A 20,693-nucleotide genomic window follows, 5' to 3' on the forward strand; every position below is an offset into this window, starting at 1 on the left:
CCCGATGGTGTTACAAGTTTTGCGTAATTTTTGTTCCAATTCTGCCCCTTCACTCTTTTATTTATTACAATTTTATTTTATTTTATTTTATTTTATTTTATTTTTAATTTTTTTTTTGCATGACTGCCAACTGTTAGATCATGGACAAAACAAACCCCAACAAGGCAACAATCCAAAATCTAGACTTGTTATCAAAAGTATAGAGGAGAAAGTAGAGGAGATGAAAGAACGGAGAAAGTGAAGGTGTCTTCGATGCATGCAACAAGGTATTACCTATCCATCTTGATCTTCTTCTAAATTCCTTATTCTATTCACCTTGATCTATCACCTCTCAATTTCAGTTTTTTTTTTGTTTTTTTTTCTATTAATATTGGAAGAGCAAAAATATTTGAATTTCATCTTGATCTTGTGGAGGTTTCCTCGGTATTTCTATGACAATTACAGGGTTTTTTTTTTTTTAATTTTATTGTGGGTCTTTAATCCCAATTTCTTCTTTTGATCTTCATTCTTTCATCTTCATTTAAATTTTATGGCTTGCTTATTAGTTGCATGTCGATTGTCTTTTAGGCATTGTCTTATTTAATTGAATTCATAGTTATGCTTTTGTCTAATTTGGAGTTTTCTTGATAAATTAGTCTTTATACTAATAATGTTCATTTGCCACTTGAGTAATTGATTTGAATTGCACAGGTTTATAGAATGACTTTTTTTTCTTTTTTTCTTTTTGCAGGTGGTTCTTGATTATCCTGGTAAGTGTTTTTCCTTCTTTTTTTCTTCTTCTTTTTCCTTGTTGAGTAAATGCATGAATATAATGTTGCCTGATTTTTCCAAATTGGAATTTTCTTAATAAATAGGCATAACGTGCATCTTCTAATTGAGTAGTTCAATTCTACCATTACTTTGGGCGATTATTTGAATTGATCAATAAGTTATTAGGAGTATTTGAATTGTTCAATTACATGTCCTTTTTTTGGGCGATTATTTGGGTATTAATTGGGAGTAGTTCACTAGCTTTTTTTTTTTTTGATGCAAGGTTTACTAGCTTGATTCTTTTCTTTTTATTGTATCTCACTAGACTTTTTGGATATACTAGTTGGTGGTCCGTGCGCGCACGACCCCCAAGATATAAAAAATTATTTCCCAAAATGTCATATAAATCACGAGCTTAATTACCGGACAATGATAGAGTAACCCTAAGGGTTGGTAACCTTTTCAATATTGAATTTTAATTTTGATTGGTTACAAATGCTTTGAAACTTTACAATAACACATTCTCTCTCCAATTAATTATGTTTATATATTATTTTATGTTATATGTATCTTAGGGGTTAGCCAACCCTTAGGGTCAACCAAACATTTTCCTTAATTACCCTATGAAAGTAGTTAAAAGCATGGATATAGTAAATGATAAGAAATGTAGTTATTTCCTAGTAACATAAAACTTCAAGCGGTTTATGTTCATATGAAACACCCTGAAATCCTAGAGCACGTAAGATAATATAAATACTAAATCATTCAACGTAAACAATATATGGTTGCTTTCAAAAAGCATATACTACTAAAATTTCACATATACACAATATTGATTATAAAAGAGGAGTATAACACACTGTATCAAAAGTTCACTGTAATATAATTATTTCAACATACAACCAGTGATTTGATTCATGACCAAATCTTGTCCAACTACATATTGGCGGTTACAAAATAGTCGAGGTTTTGTCGACAACTTGGAAAAGGTAATTAAATGATTTATCTCCCTTCATTTTTCACATGTCTCCTCTTTTAATTTATTAAATGATCTGGCGCGCAAGGTCCCCCGAGATATAAAACTCTATTATGAAAAAATGTGTAGTAAAAGATCGGTGCAAAAAACTTATGGCAAATGCTGTCAAACATATTGTTAATGATCTGACTTGGACTTAGGGATAAATACGCATACAAATGATATTTAGGCCTTGTTATCGTCAATGAGAAAACTCATAATTGGAAAGTCGGAAGTACAAAATAGACAAAAAAAACAAAAAAACTTCAATTTGAAGGTTGTTCAGCGTTAACTACTCTGTAGTCTGTACATTGTTTCATGTATGTACTCAGAGAGTCCTTTCAAGAATACGTATTATCAGACCCATCCTCTGTCACTGCGAAGTAAAGGTCATCTCTTTGTTCTTCTTAACTCATCAAACAAGAAGCTACCTTGTGAATATTAACTATCTGCTGGGAGAACATAAAAAATGCAGAAGGTAGACAATTAGTCAATTAACTATTCAATATGGAAAGCAAAGCAACTACAAGAGTACAAAGAACATAATCCATCAATGAGCATGAATGAATGGAATTAACTTTAGATTAAAGGGCCAACTAAGTAATGCATGGAGTATAAGAAAAATGATCTGCTAATATTACTCAATAGCAAGTTGATAAGAGAGAGATGTTGGCCTGAGTACATTACTCATTGTATACTTGTTGTCAAACCCTTCTAAAAAAACATAGTACGGAAGATGCATCTTTAAATATTAAGCAGTGGTAAACATGGTAAATATTAATGGAACATCGAATAAACTAAAGAGATGTTATGTGATCCTAGTCGCTGCTCAATACCCAAATCCAGACACATCCTAGTATGTCAGATATGTTTTATGAGTAACTTGTCATGTGTAAGTACCATTAGTCCTTAACATTACCAATTGCACTACAAAAAAATGTTAAAAACCAATGCTTGGTTTACCAACGGTCTGGAACTGGAACTTTTGCTACGGCATTTACAACCCTTACCTTAATCACACACACTGAAACACGCACAAATGCACAATCTAACTTCCACACTCACTAACTTCCCACTTCTCCAAATTCTAAAAAAAATATAAACCACCTGGTCGGTTTCATTTTCCATAGAGTATACTTTTCTCTCATGGATAGCTAGTTGAATGCCATTTTTACAAAATCTCAAACCTTTGATCTTTTTTTCTTTTTTTTTTTTGATAAAAATCTCAAACCTTGATCTGATAGTAAGTTCAGCAATTTTTGAAGGTTTATTGCTGAAATTATTTCGGTATAATTGAAATCTATTTAGATCGACAATCACTTTGATAAAAATCAGATTTTTGTATAATCGCCATATCGCCAAAATATCTGTTCCCAGCAATTTTATAACTTTTTTGTTTGATCGGTTCGTCATATATGGTATTTTTGATTGTTAATCTGCGGTTCAATGATTTATGATGCTAGGTTCTACTCATTTACAATATCAGAAACTTTCAATTGGTCTTTTCCAAACTCTCTATTCATGGTTTAAGGTAATATACTTCTTTCACTCTCCATGGATTGATTAAGGGATATGTTGAATTCTGTATAAATTGATTCTAGAAAATACAAGTTACGAGTTTAATAGGAAGTTTTTTTTTCCTTTCTACTTTTATACATTTGTGGAATTGGGTTAATTTATTTTAATTTTTATGAATTTAATTAATTGATTAGAAAATGAACATTCATATGTGTTCAGTTCATTGATATTCTAGTTTTGAATGTCTAGCTACTATTCTGTTTGGAGACCTTGCACTTTTCTTTGATGTCTACATGTACTTCTCTTATCTGTCGCCACCTCCGCTAGCCAAACAACTCCCACCTCCGCCCCTTCTAACACCGGTATGCCTTCTCTGACATTTTTTGGGTTTTTCTTATTGAAGTTCGTAAATGTCAATTGGTTTTGTTTCTGTTTTTTATGTAGGGTTGAATAATCGGTGGAAAGCAGCAATTGATTTCAAGTTTGTTAAGGATAATGCGCGAAATGCAGTTTCTGCTAACATCAATAACAGGAATTCTACTACTAATTTGGAGTTGGTTCTTGAGCTTTATGACAAAATGCTTTATGTTTAGAAGGTTAAGCATCTCTCTTTTAATTTGCCTCTATTTTTTTTCTGTTAGCTGAAAGATAAAATAGTGTTTGGAGATTGATGTACATTGTACTCCCTCCATTCCTTTTTGTTCTTCCCATTTCCTTTTTTAGCATTTCTTTTTGTTCTTCCCCTACTGAATCTTTACTATTTTTGGCCATAGTTTTTTTACCAATTTACCCTAAGATTCCCCACTATTTACAAAAAATACCCTAAGATTCTACCCTTTCCCACCCACTTTTACCCCACCCACCTTATTTAATTAATTAACCTAACCCTACCCCCCCTCCCTTTATTACCCGTCCCTATCTCACAATCCCTCCCTCACCTCTCATTCTGATTTCTCTCTCTCACCTCTTCGGATCTCTCTCTCTCTCTTATTTCACTCTCTCTCTCTCTTAAAATTCCTCCCCTGTTCTTGAGAAAACCCTAGGTTTTCCGCCTCTGATCTGGGTTTTCCTCTCCAAATCTCGCAAATCTGAAACGTTTTCGCAGAAAAACGTTCATAAAAATTACTCGGAATCATTTTCCGATCAGATCCCCTCTATTTTTGTCCCCTTTTTGGTCCCTAATCGTCGCTGATCTCTGTTTTTCTGGTACTTTATGGGTTCTTCTTTGTCTAGAACTCGAGGTGATTCTGGGGTGGGAACTTCTGGTCAAAGAATCCCCGATTCCAACTGTGATTGGGGATCCAAGTGCAACTGTCCCAATAACGAGCATTCCTACTCCGCCGAATATAAAAACAATCTGTATTTGGCCCAAAAAGAAAATACGAGTACTCGAAACTATTTGGAAGAATGGTTTCGGAAGAGGGAAGTGGAGCCAGGAGAGGAGGTTGAGTCAAAATATGACGATCGGAAACCCACTCCCTCAGATCTGCGTTTTTTCGGTGAAGGAGATTCCGATGAGGTATTAATTTTGATTTTTTGCGATTTATTTAGGGTTATTGATGTCGGTTTTATTAAAATGGTTTGATGAATGTTTGCATGTCTAAAAAAGTGGGATTTGATAAATGTTTGATTTATTTGGAGTATTGTTCATTAAACTCGGATTATTTTCTGGAGTAGTTGCTCTGATTTCCCATTGCATGTGTTAAAAATGCAGATCTGGTATTTTTTCGAATTTTTTGGGAATTTTTTGGAGATTTGTTGGATTCATTCGGGCTTTTTATGTTATTCTTTGCTCTGTTTTCTCATTGCATGTTGTTAAAATTGAGTTCTGATTTTATTTTGTGCTCTGTTTTTTCATTGCATGTTGTTAAAATTGAGTTCTGATTTTATTTTGGGCTCTGTTTTTTCATTGCATGTTGTTAAAATTGAGTTCTGATTTTATTTGGAGCTATTTGGAAATTATTTGAAGAAAATCGGAATATTCATGTGTTTTGTTGATCTGTTTTCCCATTGCATGTGGTTAAAAATGGGATCTGGATGTATTTGGGATATTATTTCACATTTTTTGGGTAAAAATGGGATCTGGATGTATTCCGAAAATTAGTTGGATTTTAATGGAATTATTGTGTGATTTGCTTTCATTTATCTCATTGCATGTGGTAACCATGGTGATCTGAAATTATTTGGAACTTTATTTTGAGTTGTTTGATTAAATCTGATTTTAATTCATGGTCCCCTGTTATTTTATGATGGCACTAATCATGTTGTTTGTCCCCTATTGATTGCAAGGAACCAAGTGGGTCTGATTCATTTGATCTGGTGTATGTTGGAGAGTGTGAAAATGAGAATGGTGATGCTGTTGGGTCTCCAGGACAACTTTCATCTGGTTATCCCTCCTCAAAGAAAGGAGAAAAGGGAAAAAAATCGGCTTCAGCATCTGATGATGCTTAGATAAGTCTGTCTCCTTTCTCCCTTTTTTCATTTTATTGAATGCTGGCTAGCTGTGGAGTCATAAGGTGGATGCCAACAACTGTGATCTGTTGTTGGCCAGGGGTGTTGTTGTTTGGATGATGATGTTGTGATTAGTTGTATGGATGTTGATGTTAGATATTTTAAGTTATGATATTGATATTGATAATGATGATTGGATGATGGTGTTTCCATATGGTTATGAAATTTTGTGGAATGTTGTCTGTGTGATGAACATGATTTGATGGCTTAATGTCCCCTGTTTTATGGTATGTTTTGTGTATGATAAATATGATGCTTTGGTGAGTATGAGATTTGATCAGTATAACTATGTTTTGGATTAGTAAAGGCATGAAATGAATATAATTTGGGGATAGGGTTTGAGTTATTTCAGTCCTCTCAGTGTGGCCTGGTGTTGAATGCTTAATGTCCAAGCATGTCCCTTTAGGATACAATAATGTCCCTTTATTTATTGTGATCGATGATGAGTCTTTTTTTTGCTGAGGAACAAGTCCAACTAACCACAAATGCTCGTGCTGCCATTAGTATCAGTAATGATATTTCTCGGGCGCTAAGTGTTTGTGGTTTGGAGTTGTTTTAATGATGCTTGGGGACATTCTGAGATCAATAATATGAGGTTTGTGATCTTCAATGATGTGATTGTTGATATTCTGAGATCTTTGTTTTGATAATTGTCCTTTAACTTCTTTTGTCGAACGGAGTGAATGTCATTTCACACAATGGAATGTGAATATCAATCATTCCGTTCGGCAGAAGAATGTTAAAGATATGATAGTATTGAAACTACTTGATCAATGATGTGTGTCAATATGTCTGAGAAATGAAACCCTACATGTTAATGATCTGTTTAATGCTTCATGTCCCATTAATCAGTGGAGGTCTGTGATGAGTCTTTCATTTGATGAGGTTCAAACCCTATGTTTTGATCAGTTCATGGTGATCTGATGCATTGTTGATTGTTATTGTTATGCTTGATCTGTGATGAGTCTTTCATTTGCTGAGACTCAAACCCAATGTTCCAATAACACTTGTGTACCATTAGCATCATTGATGCTCTTCCGGAGCTAAGTGTTAGGGGATAGGGTTTGTGTCAATGATGCTTGGGGACATTCTGAGATCTTATGTCAGGTTAGACAGGAGAGGCAATTCATGTATTGCAAAACATGTATAATGTGTTTCTGATATTCAATGATGTTAGTGTTTCTGATCTGTGATGTATGTGTTGATAACCTGAGATATTTGATTCTAAACATGTCCCTCACCACCAATCACCAAAGGGAATACAGATCATGTCACATCATTGATTGATCTAGTATCCCCTTTGGTGAATTGGTGGTGAGGTTGTAAATCATTTAGAAACAAATCTGTCAATGATGTAAAACAACTAAACTGAGAGTCAATGATGTTGCCTTGTTCATTGCTTCCTTGTTTTTGCTGCTTTGTTCTTGTTTCCTTACCATTATATCTTTTGGCACATCGGCATCCAATGGGGAAGAATTTCCATCTGAAAATGATGTGATATGCATTCTTTCCATTTGGATGCCGATGTGCTTAGAGATGTGATGTGAAGAAGTTTTTGTACTTATGCCTTGTGATCTGTGATGAGTCTTCATTTTATGAGTGTCAAAACCCTTTGTTTTTCAATCAAACTCATGCACCATTAGCATCCATGATGTTTTTCAGGAGCTAAGTTTAATTGGAAAGGGTTTGATTCAATGATTTTTGGGGACATTCTGAGATATTTATGAATCTTTGTTTATGTGAGGCATATTCCATGTGTTATCAATGATGAATTGATTGTTTTTGTCAAAATTACATCTTTTGACGCATCGGTTTCAAAATGGGAATAATTTCCATCTGAAAATGATGTGATATTATTATTTATTTCCATTTTGAAGCCGATGTGTTTAGAGTTGTGATATTGCAAATGCTGCCTTGTTCTTAAGAACCCAATGCTGCCTTGTTTATAGTGTTGCCAATGCTGCCTTACCTCTTGTGCCCTGTACTTTTTCTGCCAATGCTGCCTTGTTCTTGTTATGTACTCATTTGATGTTTATTGCCTTGCCTTGATTACTCTACATTGATGTGAATAAGAATGATGGAAAAAAAACTTTACTAAACTTAAACATGAGATTCATTCATTGATGCTTCCAAAAGATATGCTTACAAAATGTTTTGCCTACATGTTATGCTTGCATTTAAGCTTACAAAAGTGACAAATTGGTTTTACTTGTCAATTTAAAAACATGTCCCCAAAACACAAAAAGTTATCTAATTGTTTTCACCTTGCTTCACTGGTTTGCTTTCCATTCATCATAGAGTTGCATGCATTCATTAACTGCCCATATAGGTGCCTTGACTTGCTCTGGCAGTCTGCCTTCATCTTCTAAAATCTTCTTCTTGTTGTGTGGAAGTTGGTAATCATTGTTGCCTTTGTGTTTTAGAATCTCATTAGAAACAAACTGTAATGTCATCCACACATTAGACAATGTCTTAGGATGCAACTCATTAAAAGAATCATACACTGCTCCACTTAAGTCCTCCACAGTTTTAGGCATTTTCTTGTGCATAAGTGATTGTATTGACCTGAAAAATCCCAAGTCCAAGATGTTGCAATCTGGACTGTTTGCTGGCTGTTGAGTCAACACAAAAGTGAACCCATCTTGTTTGTAGTGTAGTTGCCATTCAGGATCATTTTGCAATATATGTGCCTTTGCATTATCTTGAATGATATAGATGACCTTTTCCCCTTCATGTGGTGGCCACTTTGCCTTGATTGCTGGAATTAGCATGTTGATCATCATTGCCCTTGTTTCAATTTGATTCACAGACTTCACTGGCTTTGTTTCAATGGTCCCCTTTACTCTGTTTTTTGATGTCCTCTTGGCTGCAACTGCATTTGTGAATGGAAATATGCCTATTTTACCATCAAATTCACAATTCCCATTTTCACCCCACCTTGGTCTGGCTACTGCTGCCATGAACATGAATTTTTGTATCTTGTTTCTTGAACTTGCACTTCTATGTGGATAGGGTTCATTGTTTGCAAGATAAACTCTCTGGTTTTTTTGAGTCAAATAAAACCACTTCTCATCAATATGAATGAAGTCATACATGCTGTAATAAGTTGGTTCCTGTGGTATAGTGTAATCCATTATTAGTCTGAGTACCCACCTCATCCTTGCCATTTTGCATGCATCTGAAATGCCTGGATGCAAGGGACTTGAGTGTGGCTTAATAATTTTCCTCTTGATGAGCCTCCATACTGTTGTTGGTCCCAAATTGAGCATTCTTGCAAGATCTACAATGCATGTTCTGTCCCCCATGGCTATTTGTGCAATAGAGTCATATGTGACTTGAACCTTTTTCCTGCCACACTTGTGATACTTACTTTCCACCACATATGAATTCATTGCTGCCTTCTGCTTCTTTGCTTTGTCCCATATTGACCCTATGGTTTTTCTGTTGTAATCAAATTCTATGGCTGCATCCCTTATTGTCCCAAACAAAAGAGTTTCTGAATCTGGAATTTTTCTATTCAGCAGGTACACCAAAATTTCAAGCCTCAATTCATTATTTATTCTAGGAGTCCTAGGCTTATGATGATCTGTTCTGGGTGTTGCTGTTTGATGATGAATTGGTGATGCATTTTCTGATGGTGGTGGAAAGTTCAAATCAAAAAGAAATGGTACCTCTTGAAAGTTGGTAGTTTGCTGGTGCCCTTCCCCTTCTACTTCTGGTACTTGCTGTACATATTCAGTGCTGTTTGGTACATCTTCATTAAACCCAATGTCCCCAAAATCAGCAGCAGTATTTTGAGAAGCTTGTACCAAGTCAGCAGCATCATCACCTACCTCTGAGTCAGAATCGGAGTTAATGCCATCGCCTTCATCATCAGAAAATCCGAGGAAATCGTCATCCTCTTGATCTGAAGCCATTAAGTCCCCTGTTTTTTTGCTATTTAATGCTGAATTGAGGAAGAAATTTTGGTGTTTTGCTTGTATTTATTGAACTTGGTAAAAGTCAGATTTTGGTCTTTTGTGGGGGGAAAGTGACCCTATTTATAAAGGGAATTCACTATGTCAACCCCTCAAAAATTTGGAGGGAAATTAAAAATCCCCTGTTTTTTTATTTGGGGGGAAAATTTGGAGGGAAAACTGAAATCAATTGTTTGGGCTTAATTTCCAGCCAAAAAAAACGTGAGTCATTGTATGATTAAATCTGATTGGTCCATGTAACAGCTGATGGGTCCCATACCCCATGTGACTGAATTTTTTTTCTGATTTCTTTCATTACTTTAATAAAATATCTACTTTTCTCCCTATTAATTAAATACTTTCTCTCTCTTTATTTTATTCAATTTCTTACACCCAATCATTATTCTTACACCCAATCATTACTCATATCCCAATACAAACCAAGATTCAGTTTTCTTAAACCACACCCAACATTCTTTAGGGGAAGAACAAAAGGGAATGGAGGGAGTACAATTTAAGGTCTAATTAAATTCGACAAGTGTTTGATTGATGACTTCGAAACATGGGATCCGTATAGAATTTTATTAACCATGGCAATCGAAAGTGAAATTGGTAGAGTGTGTAGGGAATAGCTATGAGGCCATTTGCCCTGTTTAGTTATGTTGCTTGATTAGTTGTCTACCAAGTAATGCTTCATTACCATTGTGAGGTATGATTTATCGAATTTGATTGGGATGCTTAGGGAATGTTGTTGGTGTTGGCAGAAAATCAAGGTGTAATGAATAGTTGAAGTGTGAAAGAGTTAGCTGTTAGGTATTGCTTCCTTGTTTAAGGGTTGGGGTTGTCCTAGTACATAGCATATTTTTCTGTTACAGAGTGTTTTTTAGGAGCCTTTTGTATTAAATTATACTATTTCAATGTTGTTGATGTACTTAAAGTTTGCAGTAATTTTAATCATTTCTTATGTTGTCTGTTGATTGTGCTGAATTTTTTTAGAGTATATCTTAGAAAAACATGCATATCATGCTTTACTTTTATGATTATTTCAATTATCCATTTTATGGATGGATTTTTCTTTTCTGGATTGGCAAACCCATGGTGACGCATGAGAAGGATCGGATATAGAAACGAGTAGCTAGACTTGTTACTAAACGACTCTTGATCATGATATTAAGGTTGGTTTCTCACATTTGTGAGAATTTTTTTTATTGGAAATCTAGAAAAAATATTTTTCGTTTAATGAATATAACGAAATTAATGTAAATCCTATTAGCTCAATTGGTAGAGCCATGTACAACTGCACAATGATATAGGTTCGAATCCTATATAGGCTATGAAACTTGTAATGTTTATGGGTTGCTAAACTTTGCTAATAAAATAAAATTATATAAAAAGAAGGTACATTTAACAACGGTTGGGTAAACCGTTGTCAAATGGTAACCCCCTCTATAACAACGATTTCATTTTGTCAACCGCTATCTATTGTTATTTTCAACCGTTGTCTACTGCAACCTTTTTAGTAGTGTTGATAAGCACCAAAATTAACAATGTTAATGATAAACTAAAATAATTATTAAAAAAAAATAGGAAAAAAGGCTTGGGACAATTCATTATTCTCTGTACAACAGAAATATTAAACAAATGTAAAGAATTTCAAGATCAAGCTTACCGGACGTGGAGGCAGACTTAGAGGTCCAAGATAACATGATGCAACAGATTCACCTTGGTCTGGTGGGTGATGATATCTACAAGGGGTACCAAATTACAATTCCCTTTTTTCAAACAATATTGACACTCAGGTTCACCTGGTTTCTCTGGAAACTTATGGTCTGCGGTAATAGTGACTGACTTCCCCGCAGAATATGGCAGAGCGTAAGATTCAGGTAGACCAGGTGCAGAAGGTGACAGTGGTGTCACTCCATATACAGAACCTCCTGCAGCAGCAGGTTGACCACCTGGTGATAGAACAAGACTTACAGGTCCCTACATCAATCAAGAAAACACATCAGTAAAGAGTTTAGTAACTCCTGCCAGTAAGCCATATAACTATACAATATTAATAACTTAGCCACTATTTCGGAGGACATTAATGATTCCTATATTACTTTAATCCCTAAATCAGATCAGCCGGAAAGCATGGCGGATTTTAGACCAATAGGGCTGTGCAACACGATATACAAATTAGTGACTAAAATTATCACAAATCGACTTAGACCCATTCTAGATAATTTAATAAGCCCTCTTCAATCAAGTTTTATTAAGGGGAGGGGTATTGAGGATAATGTGATCGTTGTGAAGGAAGTTGCTCATCACTTTCATAAATCTAGAAAAGGAAAGAACATAATGGCATTGAAATTAGATTTAACTAAAGCCTATGATAGTCTTGAGTGGAGTTTTATTAGAGATACATTAATTAGCTATAATTTTCCTTTAAAATTATTGATTTGATCATGTGCTGTATCACTACCCCAAATATTGTTGTTTTATGGAATGGAGAAATCACGGAGAATTTTAGACCCTCTAGAGGCATACGGCAGGGTGATCCTTTGTCGTCTTACATTTTTGTGTTATGTTTGGATAGACTTTCTATGCTTATTGAGGAGAGAGTGAAAAAAGGTGAGTGGAGTCCGTTAAAACTAACTAAAAATATCTCCCTTTCTCATGTTTTTTATGCGGACGATGTCTTTTTATTTGGGACAGCCACTGCTAAGAATATGGAGATTATTATGCAAACTATTGAGGATTTTGGAACTATGTCAGGGTTAAAAGTTAATATGAGGAAATCTTCAATTATTTTCCCACTAAAAATGAATCATACTATCAGAAACACTATTGCTCAACCTTATGGGCTTCGCATTTCAACTTGTTTTGGAAAGTACTTAGGAGTGGATATAAGACCAAACAAATTAAAAATAAACAACTACTTTGGACTCCTAGACAAGACTATGGATCGAATAAAGGGTTGGCAAGCTAAGTTATTAAATATGGCGGGAAGGTGTACCCTTATTAAATCAGTTTTAAATACCTACCCACTTTATACGATGCAGACTAATATTATTCCGAACAATGTGATAGATAGATTAGAAAAATCTTGTCGAAAGTTTTTATGGAATAAAGTGGATAGAACCAGATATCTAGCCCGTATTTCTTGGAATAAAATTACAATTCCTATGGGATTGGGGGGTTGGGAATAAAAAAGTTAAAGGAGTGGAATATTTGTTTTATGGCAAAATTGGGATTGAAATTATTAACTTTGTCGGATAAACTGTGGGTTCGCATTTTTAAAGACAAATACATTAAAAACGGATCCTTTTTTGACTGTATGTCTAACCCAAGGCATTCCCCGATATGGAGGGACATTTTAAAGGGACGAGACCTTTTAAAAAAGGGAATAAAAATTGGAATTGGGGATAGGAAATCCACTTCGTTTTGGTATCATCATTGGGTCGGAGCTGAACCATTATACAAAGTCATAAATAGGGATATTCCGAATGCTGTGGGACATTTATATGTGTGTGATATTATAAAAAATGGAGTCTGAAATTTTCAAAGAGTGGCGCATATCCTCCCTGATCCTATTAAAACTGATATTCTAGTTACTCCATTGGCCAGAGTGTCTCAGGGAAAAGATTTCTACACTTGGGTAGATTCAAAGACTGGAAATTTTAGTATTAAGTCTGCTTATTCCCTCCTTTGTAATTCCCTTTCACATTTCCCTATTAACTCTAATACTGTTTCTTGGAAATCTTTGTGGAAAATTCCATCACCATTTAAGTATAGAATGTTGTTATGGAATTGCGTTCACCAAATCTTGCCAGTTGCTGATAGTCTATCAAAATATATAGAATCCATTTCTGGACAATGCTGTAGATGCTCCTGTGATGCAGAAACTCATCTGCACTTGTTTCGAGATTGTGGGGATTCTAGCATCCTTTGGAATTTTATTTTCCAACGTATTTCAGTAGCTAAGGAAGTGTGCTTACATTTTTTTTTTTAATTCTAATTGGCACCAATGGATGCAGTACAATCTAAGTTTAAGCACAGACTGGAAAATTGTTTTTATAGTGGCTGTGTGGCATATTTGGAAGGCTCGTAATAGAGCAGTTTTTGAGATGAACATGATCAAGCCATTCTCCGTTTATAATGCATTCTATGTGGACTATAGGGAAACTAACTCAATGGTGCAGGCTAAGGTTGCAGGTAACTGGTTGCAGAAGGCTCCAGCTTGGAAGCCTCCAGCACCTGGTTTTCTGAAACTTAACATTGATGGCAGTTGGAAAGAAAAAGACGAAGCAGGGGGTGGTGGTGTTTTTAGAAGTGAAACAGGGAGCTGGTATATTGGATTTGCAAGTAAGTACAATGCCATCACTCCACTGGCAGCAGAGTTGTATGCACTAAGGGAGGGTCTTCAAATGGCACTGGATTATGGGGTGCAGAAATTGGAAGTGGAGACTGATGCAGAACTATTGATTAAGTTGTTAACAGCTATGGAAGATTATTATCATCATGAGTTAGCTCCAGTTATCAAGGACGTTGCTTGTCTTATGACAAGGTTCAGTTCGTTTTCAATTACTCATCTTCCAAGGTTGTTTAACAAGCTTGCACACTGTATGGGACAATATGCAATATCTATGGCATTGGGTCATAAAGTGTTTCTCAACCATCCACCGTTCACAGACGTGGTGTATCAGACACAACTTAAACAAGCAAAAGATAGTTTGGGGGAGATGGGGGAATCTTCATCAGGAGCACAACGCCATACACAACTCATTGATTTGGAGATCCCACCACCACCAGAGGCAGCGCCAACCACAACAATAACAACAGAGATCATGTTTGGTACAATCCCAACCAAAGTCACAACCCAGTTGATCAATGTCAAGAGGAAATCGGATGTGCAGCAAGGAGAGTCGTCGAATGTTAAGGAGTGAGTTGGGTGTTTTAGTGATCCTCCTTTCTTCTTTAGATGAAATCAGTTAATGGGCAAATAGTCAGGGGAGGGGGCACTGTTTTTTGGGTAGAAATTAGGGCTTGTAATTTTACTAGTTTTTGTGATTACGGGCTACAAGTTTTTGGTGTTTCGCCTGTAGCTTTTGTAACGATCAAATTGTGCTTTAACGGTTAATATAATATAACATCTTCGTCTTTGCGTAAAAAAAACATTTGCCAATTACTACCTACGTCAGTTGTCCCTATGTCACAAACCTCAAGTATCCGGCCACATGCATAATTTATCAATAAACTAAAGAACACCCTTAGAATGGAATACTTGGCTCAGAAGAAGCCTCTTTTAACATCATTTGTCTTTCCTTCCCACTAAAAAGGGCATTGGTTTAGAAAAAGATAGAAGACTATAGTACTTGTTCAATGGTGTCTCTTTCAAGATCAATAGAGATGAAAACTGGCACAATTTCAATTCCTGATTTTTCTTCTGCACAAGATCATGATATATTGAGTATTAACATCTGCTTTGAGCATGGTATACACAATTACAACTATATCCTAGACAAAGTGTCATACTTCTACTGAAGATTTGCACAAGAAAAATCCTATTCTTGGATAGTCAAGGAGACAGCTTTTACTAAAATTGTACTCCCTCCTTCCCGGAATACTTGACCTGTTTTCCTTATCGGGCCGTCCCTTAATACTTGACCTGTTTCTAAAAATGGAAATATTCTAACAATATTATATTATTTCTCATTCCACCCCTATTAACCCACCTACCCCCTACTCCATACAAAAAATAATTAAAAATTCAACCCCTACTCTCCCCCAACCCCACCTCTTAACCCACTTCCCACTAACTACATTAAAATAATACCCCACTATCAACTACTACCTATTAAATTAAATAAGCCAATTCAAGTCCCTTAAACTCTGTGCCGGTCAAACCGGGTCGAGTATTCCGGGACGGAGGGAGTACACAACCAAAAAGATGCAGTCACATCAAGACTCCCAGAAGGTCAGAAGGGAGTTCCCAATAACTAAATCGTACTATTATAAATTTTAAAAGAACAGAGAAGAAAAAAAGAGCAGTGCGGTCATTACCTTTCAATGATAAAATGATAAAATACAGAACAATAGGCATTATAATCAACTATAGCTCATAACAGGCATTTTTAAGGAATAAGTAAAAAATAATCAAGTCAAATCAAGTCAATAATAATCAAGTCAAATCAAGTACGAGTAAAAAAATGGAAAAGGGGCCTAGAGCTTTTATGCTTTACCACACAACAAATGCTCAGATCATGGTTAATTCTTTGGTCAATTTTCAAGGTCTTTAACTCTTTTAACATCAAAAGTCAGTCCAATTCCTTAAGAAAAGAAAAATTTGATAATTTGTTGGAATAAAAGATGGAAGAAATACCTCTTTCCCACCAGTATTAAAGCTCTGCTGGCATTGGGAGTCTTAATGGTGCTTTATAGAAGGAGTTTACCACATTTATCTCTCTTGATCTACTTCATTCACATAAGTTTTCCAGTAATAAGGAAGCTGGATCATAGAAACAACTTATTTCATTCTCTGAAGCATAAAAATGTGGTAATGTTCAGTTCATTCTCAAGAATAGGCAGACATCATACCTGAAAAAAATGGTTGACGAAACGTCGAAATCTGGAGTTTGCCATGAATCTTTTTCCTCATAAAAATAGGAATGTTGAGGATCAGCATATGAACCCCTCTCTTCTGTAACCACTGCATCCAATTCACAAGACCAAGCTGATTGTTGAGACTGCAGCCTAATTCGATCTCGGCAACTGGAACATTTTCAGATACCTTCTTTTGAGATCTCAGTTTTATAGAGCTAGAAGGCTCTAACTTTTGGAAGAAAGTCTCTTCTTGGTCTGCATTGCCAACGTCTGGATGCTTTGGACTTAATTATTCACCCCACTTCAGTAAGATTCCAAATACGGAGGTTGATTGCAAATCCTAACAAATGTGATATGTGTAGATGACAATTATCTGCAACACTTGATAAACTAACAAGCAATGCAAATTGATGAAAAATGTGGCAATAAGATAGTAATGTTTAGAGAAAGATGAAGCGAGATGAAAAATAATTGGATGTAAAAAGCTATTCAAGCACTCCAGCCAGTAGAGTGAGTATGAAACTACAGTTTAGAGTCAATTCTTATGATATACTTCGTAATAAGTTAATAACTATGAATTGTCAGTAAGGCATGGCAGATATGTCTTAATCTTATGACTTGTTCTGGTTGATCAGTTGCTCGAAATCTTTATTTTCTACCGAAGGCCGACATGAAGGATCACATCAATATTAAAACAAACAAATATTAAAGTCAAAATGACACCTCATATGATTTCAATTATCTAATCCAGACATTTAAAATTCGTACAGTTGAGGAGACGGAAACAAACAAAACCAGCTAACATGGGGCAAAACCTTGTTAAACACTTCAGATTACTGTCTATGTATTTTCCAGTAATCCTGGGAAAAGTCTTGACACAATGAAATTTTGGCAGCTTACTGAACCACCAAAAACCAAAAAAGAACATGATCCAAACATTGTTGATTTATTTATAACTTCCTTTAAAAATAAACAAAAAAGACATGCAATTTGATCCCTTCTACAAAAATATATATGCAGCTTTTCAGAGCTCATCTTCAAACAATAAAAGAGACTCACCTACACGGTTAGTTTAATGAACTTCTCAATACTTTATCACCTTTCTGCAGCAGATATTAAAGCATCCTATTTTGGTTAGAGAAGCAATGTACAAGCTGGGCAGGAATAATATAGGCAATTTGCTGCACTTCTTTTTTTTGAGACATTTTTATTTGACGGGGTAAGATTTTGCATGAATATACCTCAATTGCCTCCGTCAAATCCTCAGTGGCATCTGCTCGTTTGGCATAACTATCACGCAAAGTTAAATTAAATCAATACAATCACTTGTTTGGATCAGTTCAAATGACAAGTAAAGAGCACCCATACCGTTTTGCAAGTTCTTTTTTCTTCAAATCAGGTGGTGGCCCATCAAAGACATAGCCAGAAGGAAAGATGTTCACTTGAATAAGATAAAAAAAAAAGATCAACCATCATAGATATGTCATCCTTGGATTAGGGCGGTGGATGAGATTACACGTGGCATAAGAGAGATGCCCTTATTTCCCACACGACACTGATTTCTAAATTGTCATCCTTTGTTTGGGAGTTAGGATGGAGGGAGTAGCTGAAATTAACAAATGCTACCAGTCTACCATATTTAACGAAGTGACAATCAATATTCCCGAAAGAAAGGGATAATCACTACTGATAATTCGCCACCCACAGGACAACGCGAAGACAACCCAAAGCTTCTTAATTTTACGAAATACTTCACATGTTGTCATATGGGTGTTGTAATCTATTAATTCCACCCAAAAAATGTCAGCTAAAACCTATGATTTTTAATATCATTTAAATGAAACCAGATCATAGAAGAAGTCGATTGATGGATCCAATTGAAACAAATTCCAGATCTTTTAGGTGTGTAAAATTCATTTCTAATAAAAAATTATAAAGTCACTAAGTCAGTAACAATAAACAATCAATTACATCAAATTAAACAATGCAATTGAGTAGTTGAGAGATCAACCATCAAAAGTTAAGGATGTCATACCTTGTGTTCTTAATCATAGTTCTATAAACACAAATACTCTAATGAAATGTAGGGGAACTTTGATAAGAAAAACGCATGAATTCGGGACCATTTAGAACAATATAAGAAACAAAGGACATTAATTCAGGAACATTAGAACAAGAACACATGAACATCTGAATATTAATTTCTACTGAAGCTGTTGAACCCAGAACACAAAAACGCAGGAACTAAAATTGCTGAACCAATATCATATTTTAAACCGATAATTAATATGAATATGAAAATTTAAATAACAGCATCAAGATCTCAAGAATATTAAAATGGGAATACAAACTTCAGGAATATTAGAACAGAAACACAAACTTCAGGAATATTAGAACACTAAAATTTAACCCATATCTCTTTATTAAATCAATCGATAAGTGCCTTACACACAAACAGACTCCACTTGATACGATCACCAACAACGAAAACCCAAACACACAAACAAATTGGGGGAAAAAAACAACCATATGGCATATCCATGAATACAAGAACAGTAAAATCACATATCGATCCAGATTAAAACAAAGAAACCCCAAAGAACCATCGAATCGGAAAAAAAGAAAAATCCCAAAAGAAAACAGACCAGATGCACGAGTACAAGAAACGAACTGACTTACCCAAATCGCCGGAATCGCAATCATTGCAGATCTGAATAAGAATGATTCCAATAATTCTAAGACTTCCAATAAGACCTTAGAGGATTCCAAAGCCCAACCGATTGTTGTCAATTGGATTTTGCATTTGAATCCTCTAAGGTGTTATTGGAAACCTTACTATGGGGAATTTTGAAGGCAATGGACAACAAACGCAGGAAAAAAAAAACTAAACTGGAAAGGGACGGGACGGGAAGCTCAGAGATGGAGGGACAGGAAGCTCAGGATCGAGAGGACGAAGAGGAGAGGGAAACCCTAAAAAAAGAAAAAGAGGAAGGGAAGCAGTGAAGAGCTGAAGACCGAAGAGGGAGAAGTGGCGAAATAAGGGCGGTGGATGAGATTACACGTGGCACGATCCGATAGAATGGCAAAGGAGTAGTAAAGAGATATGGGTGGGGGTAAAATTGGCAGCACACTATTGCTGCAATAGTAACTTGAAGTTTGTATGTTTTAAAGTGTTAGGATATGAAGAATGTTCATTAGTTTTTAGTTGCCACTATACCTAACATATTACTTGATTCATCAAGCAAGAGAGAGTAAAAGAAATAAATATTTGTAATAGTAATTGCAATTTGAATCCTGAGAATATGAAAACAGGAAGTAAGAATTCAATGCTTACATTTCCTCGAGCAAGCACATTGGCGACTATTCAGGAAATAATCCATTCTCTTTTTATCATTTCAATAGTTTTGTGGCTTGAACTCCATTTTGTAGTTGTTGGAATTAAAGCTTTAAGCATCCCTCTTCGTTTACCTCGTAACTAATAATTATATATGTGTAGATCAAGAGAATTTTTTGTACTCCATCCTATAATTTTAGTCTGTTATACTCTAAATTTTTCATTGTAGCATTTCCTAGGAGCCTGTTCATAGGTCCCATCTGTTATAGGATGAAGATTTGGGTCATCTTAACTCCGTGTTTTTGAAGATACTTTCCGTCTTTTGTTAATTTATAGGGATGGGTAAAGGCTATTATCGGCTTAATACATCATACCAAACATTTATCATTGAATGATATTGAAAGAATTTATTTATTAAATCAACTATAAGTTTTAAGTCTGAAAAGAGAATAGTCATGAATTACGTTGTTAACTTCTCTGAAAATACAATTACTTCAGCTCGCTATAATGAGATTTGATTTTGGATTTTCTAAAACCTATTAAAAAGACTGATAGAAGTCGTGTTGCTTTTGGGCTTTTGGCCTTCTATTCTCTTAGCATTGGTTGTTACAATTTCATGATTGTGGTTAACAAGGAGGCCCCGGCCCGTGCCTCTCCCACTTTCATTAAACTTCCAAGCAGTACGTACAAAATCTTTTAAATGGAATTAGATTGAATAAGCAATTTCTATCGTTCACAACTTTGGCTTTTGTAGCATGGTACCCTTCTCTAATTAAATAATATATCTACACCCCACCCCCACCCCCCACTCCCTAAAATGACATGGTCTCCACTTGTTTTTCTTATTAAAATATCTACTCAACCCCACTTGTTTTATTACTTTATTCCATTCAATTCTTCTTCTTAATACCCGTGCCCGACGAAGTGTCTCTCTTAAATAAATACGGAGGGAGTACCAATTAATTTATTACATTTCTCTTAATTTTTCCACAATTTTTTTTAGCTCAATTATTACTTCTTG

General features: G+C 35.3%; 1 protein-coding gene and 1 long non-coding RNA gene across 3 annotated transcripts; one reads left to right on the plus strand and one right to left on the minus strand.

Moving 5' to 3' along the window:
- The first annotated feature begins 18 nt into the window (after positions 1–18).
- LOC110798718 (uncharacterized) lies at positions 19–15,545 on the plus strand. Of its 2 annotated transcripts, XM_056831886.1 has the most exons (7): positions 65–266; positions 731–749; positions 3,229–3,296; positions 3,533–3,645; positions 3,728–3,879; positions 4,517–4,802; positions 5,573–6,903. In XM_056831886.1, the coding sequence occupies exons 5-7, from the start codon at positions 3,779–3,781 to the stop codon at positions 5,732–5,734; spliced, it is 549 nt and encodes a 182-aa protein (XP_056687864.1). In that variant the 5' UTR covers positions 65–266; positions 731–749; positions 3,229–3,296; positions 3,533–3,645; positions 3,728–3,778; the 3' UTR covers positions 5,735–6,903. The 2 variants fall into 2 exon arrangements, with proteins under 2 accessions (XP_056687891.1, XP_056687864.1); XM_056831913.1 differs by lacking the exons at positions 731–749; positions 3,229–3,296; positions 3,533–3,645; ... (1 more) ...; positions 4,517–4,802; positions 5,573–6,903 and adding an exon at positions 13,938–15,545 and having other exon boundaries at positions 19–266.
- LOC130462947 (uncharacterized) lies at positions 15,545–19,912 on the minus strand. Its single transcript, XR_008923729.1, has 3 exons — positions 17,707–19,912; positions 16,333–17,628; positions 15,545–16,243 (listed from the first exon to the last, which is right to left on the minus strand). It is a non-coding gene; the product is annotated as an uncharacterized lncRNA (long non-coding RNA).
- Between the last annotated feature and the right edge of the window lie 781 nt (positions 19,913–20,693).

This window comes from Spinacia oleracea, chromosome 1 (genome assembly GCF_020520425.1).
Source record: "Spinacia oleracea cultivar Varoflay chromosome 1, BTI_SOV_V1, whole genome shotgun sequence".
NCBI classification, from domain to species: Eukaryota; Viridiplantae; Streptophyta; class Magnoliopsida; order Caryophyllales; family Amaranthaceae; genus Spinacia; species Spinacia oleracea.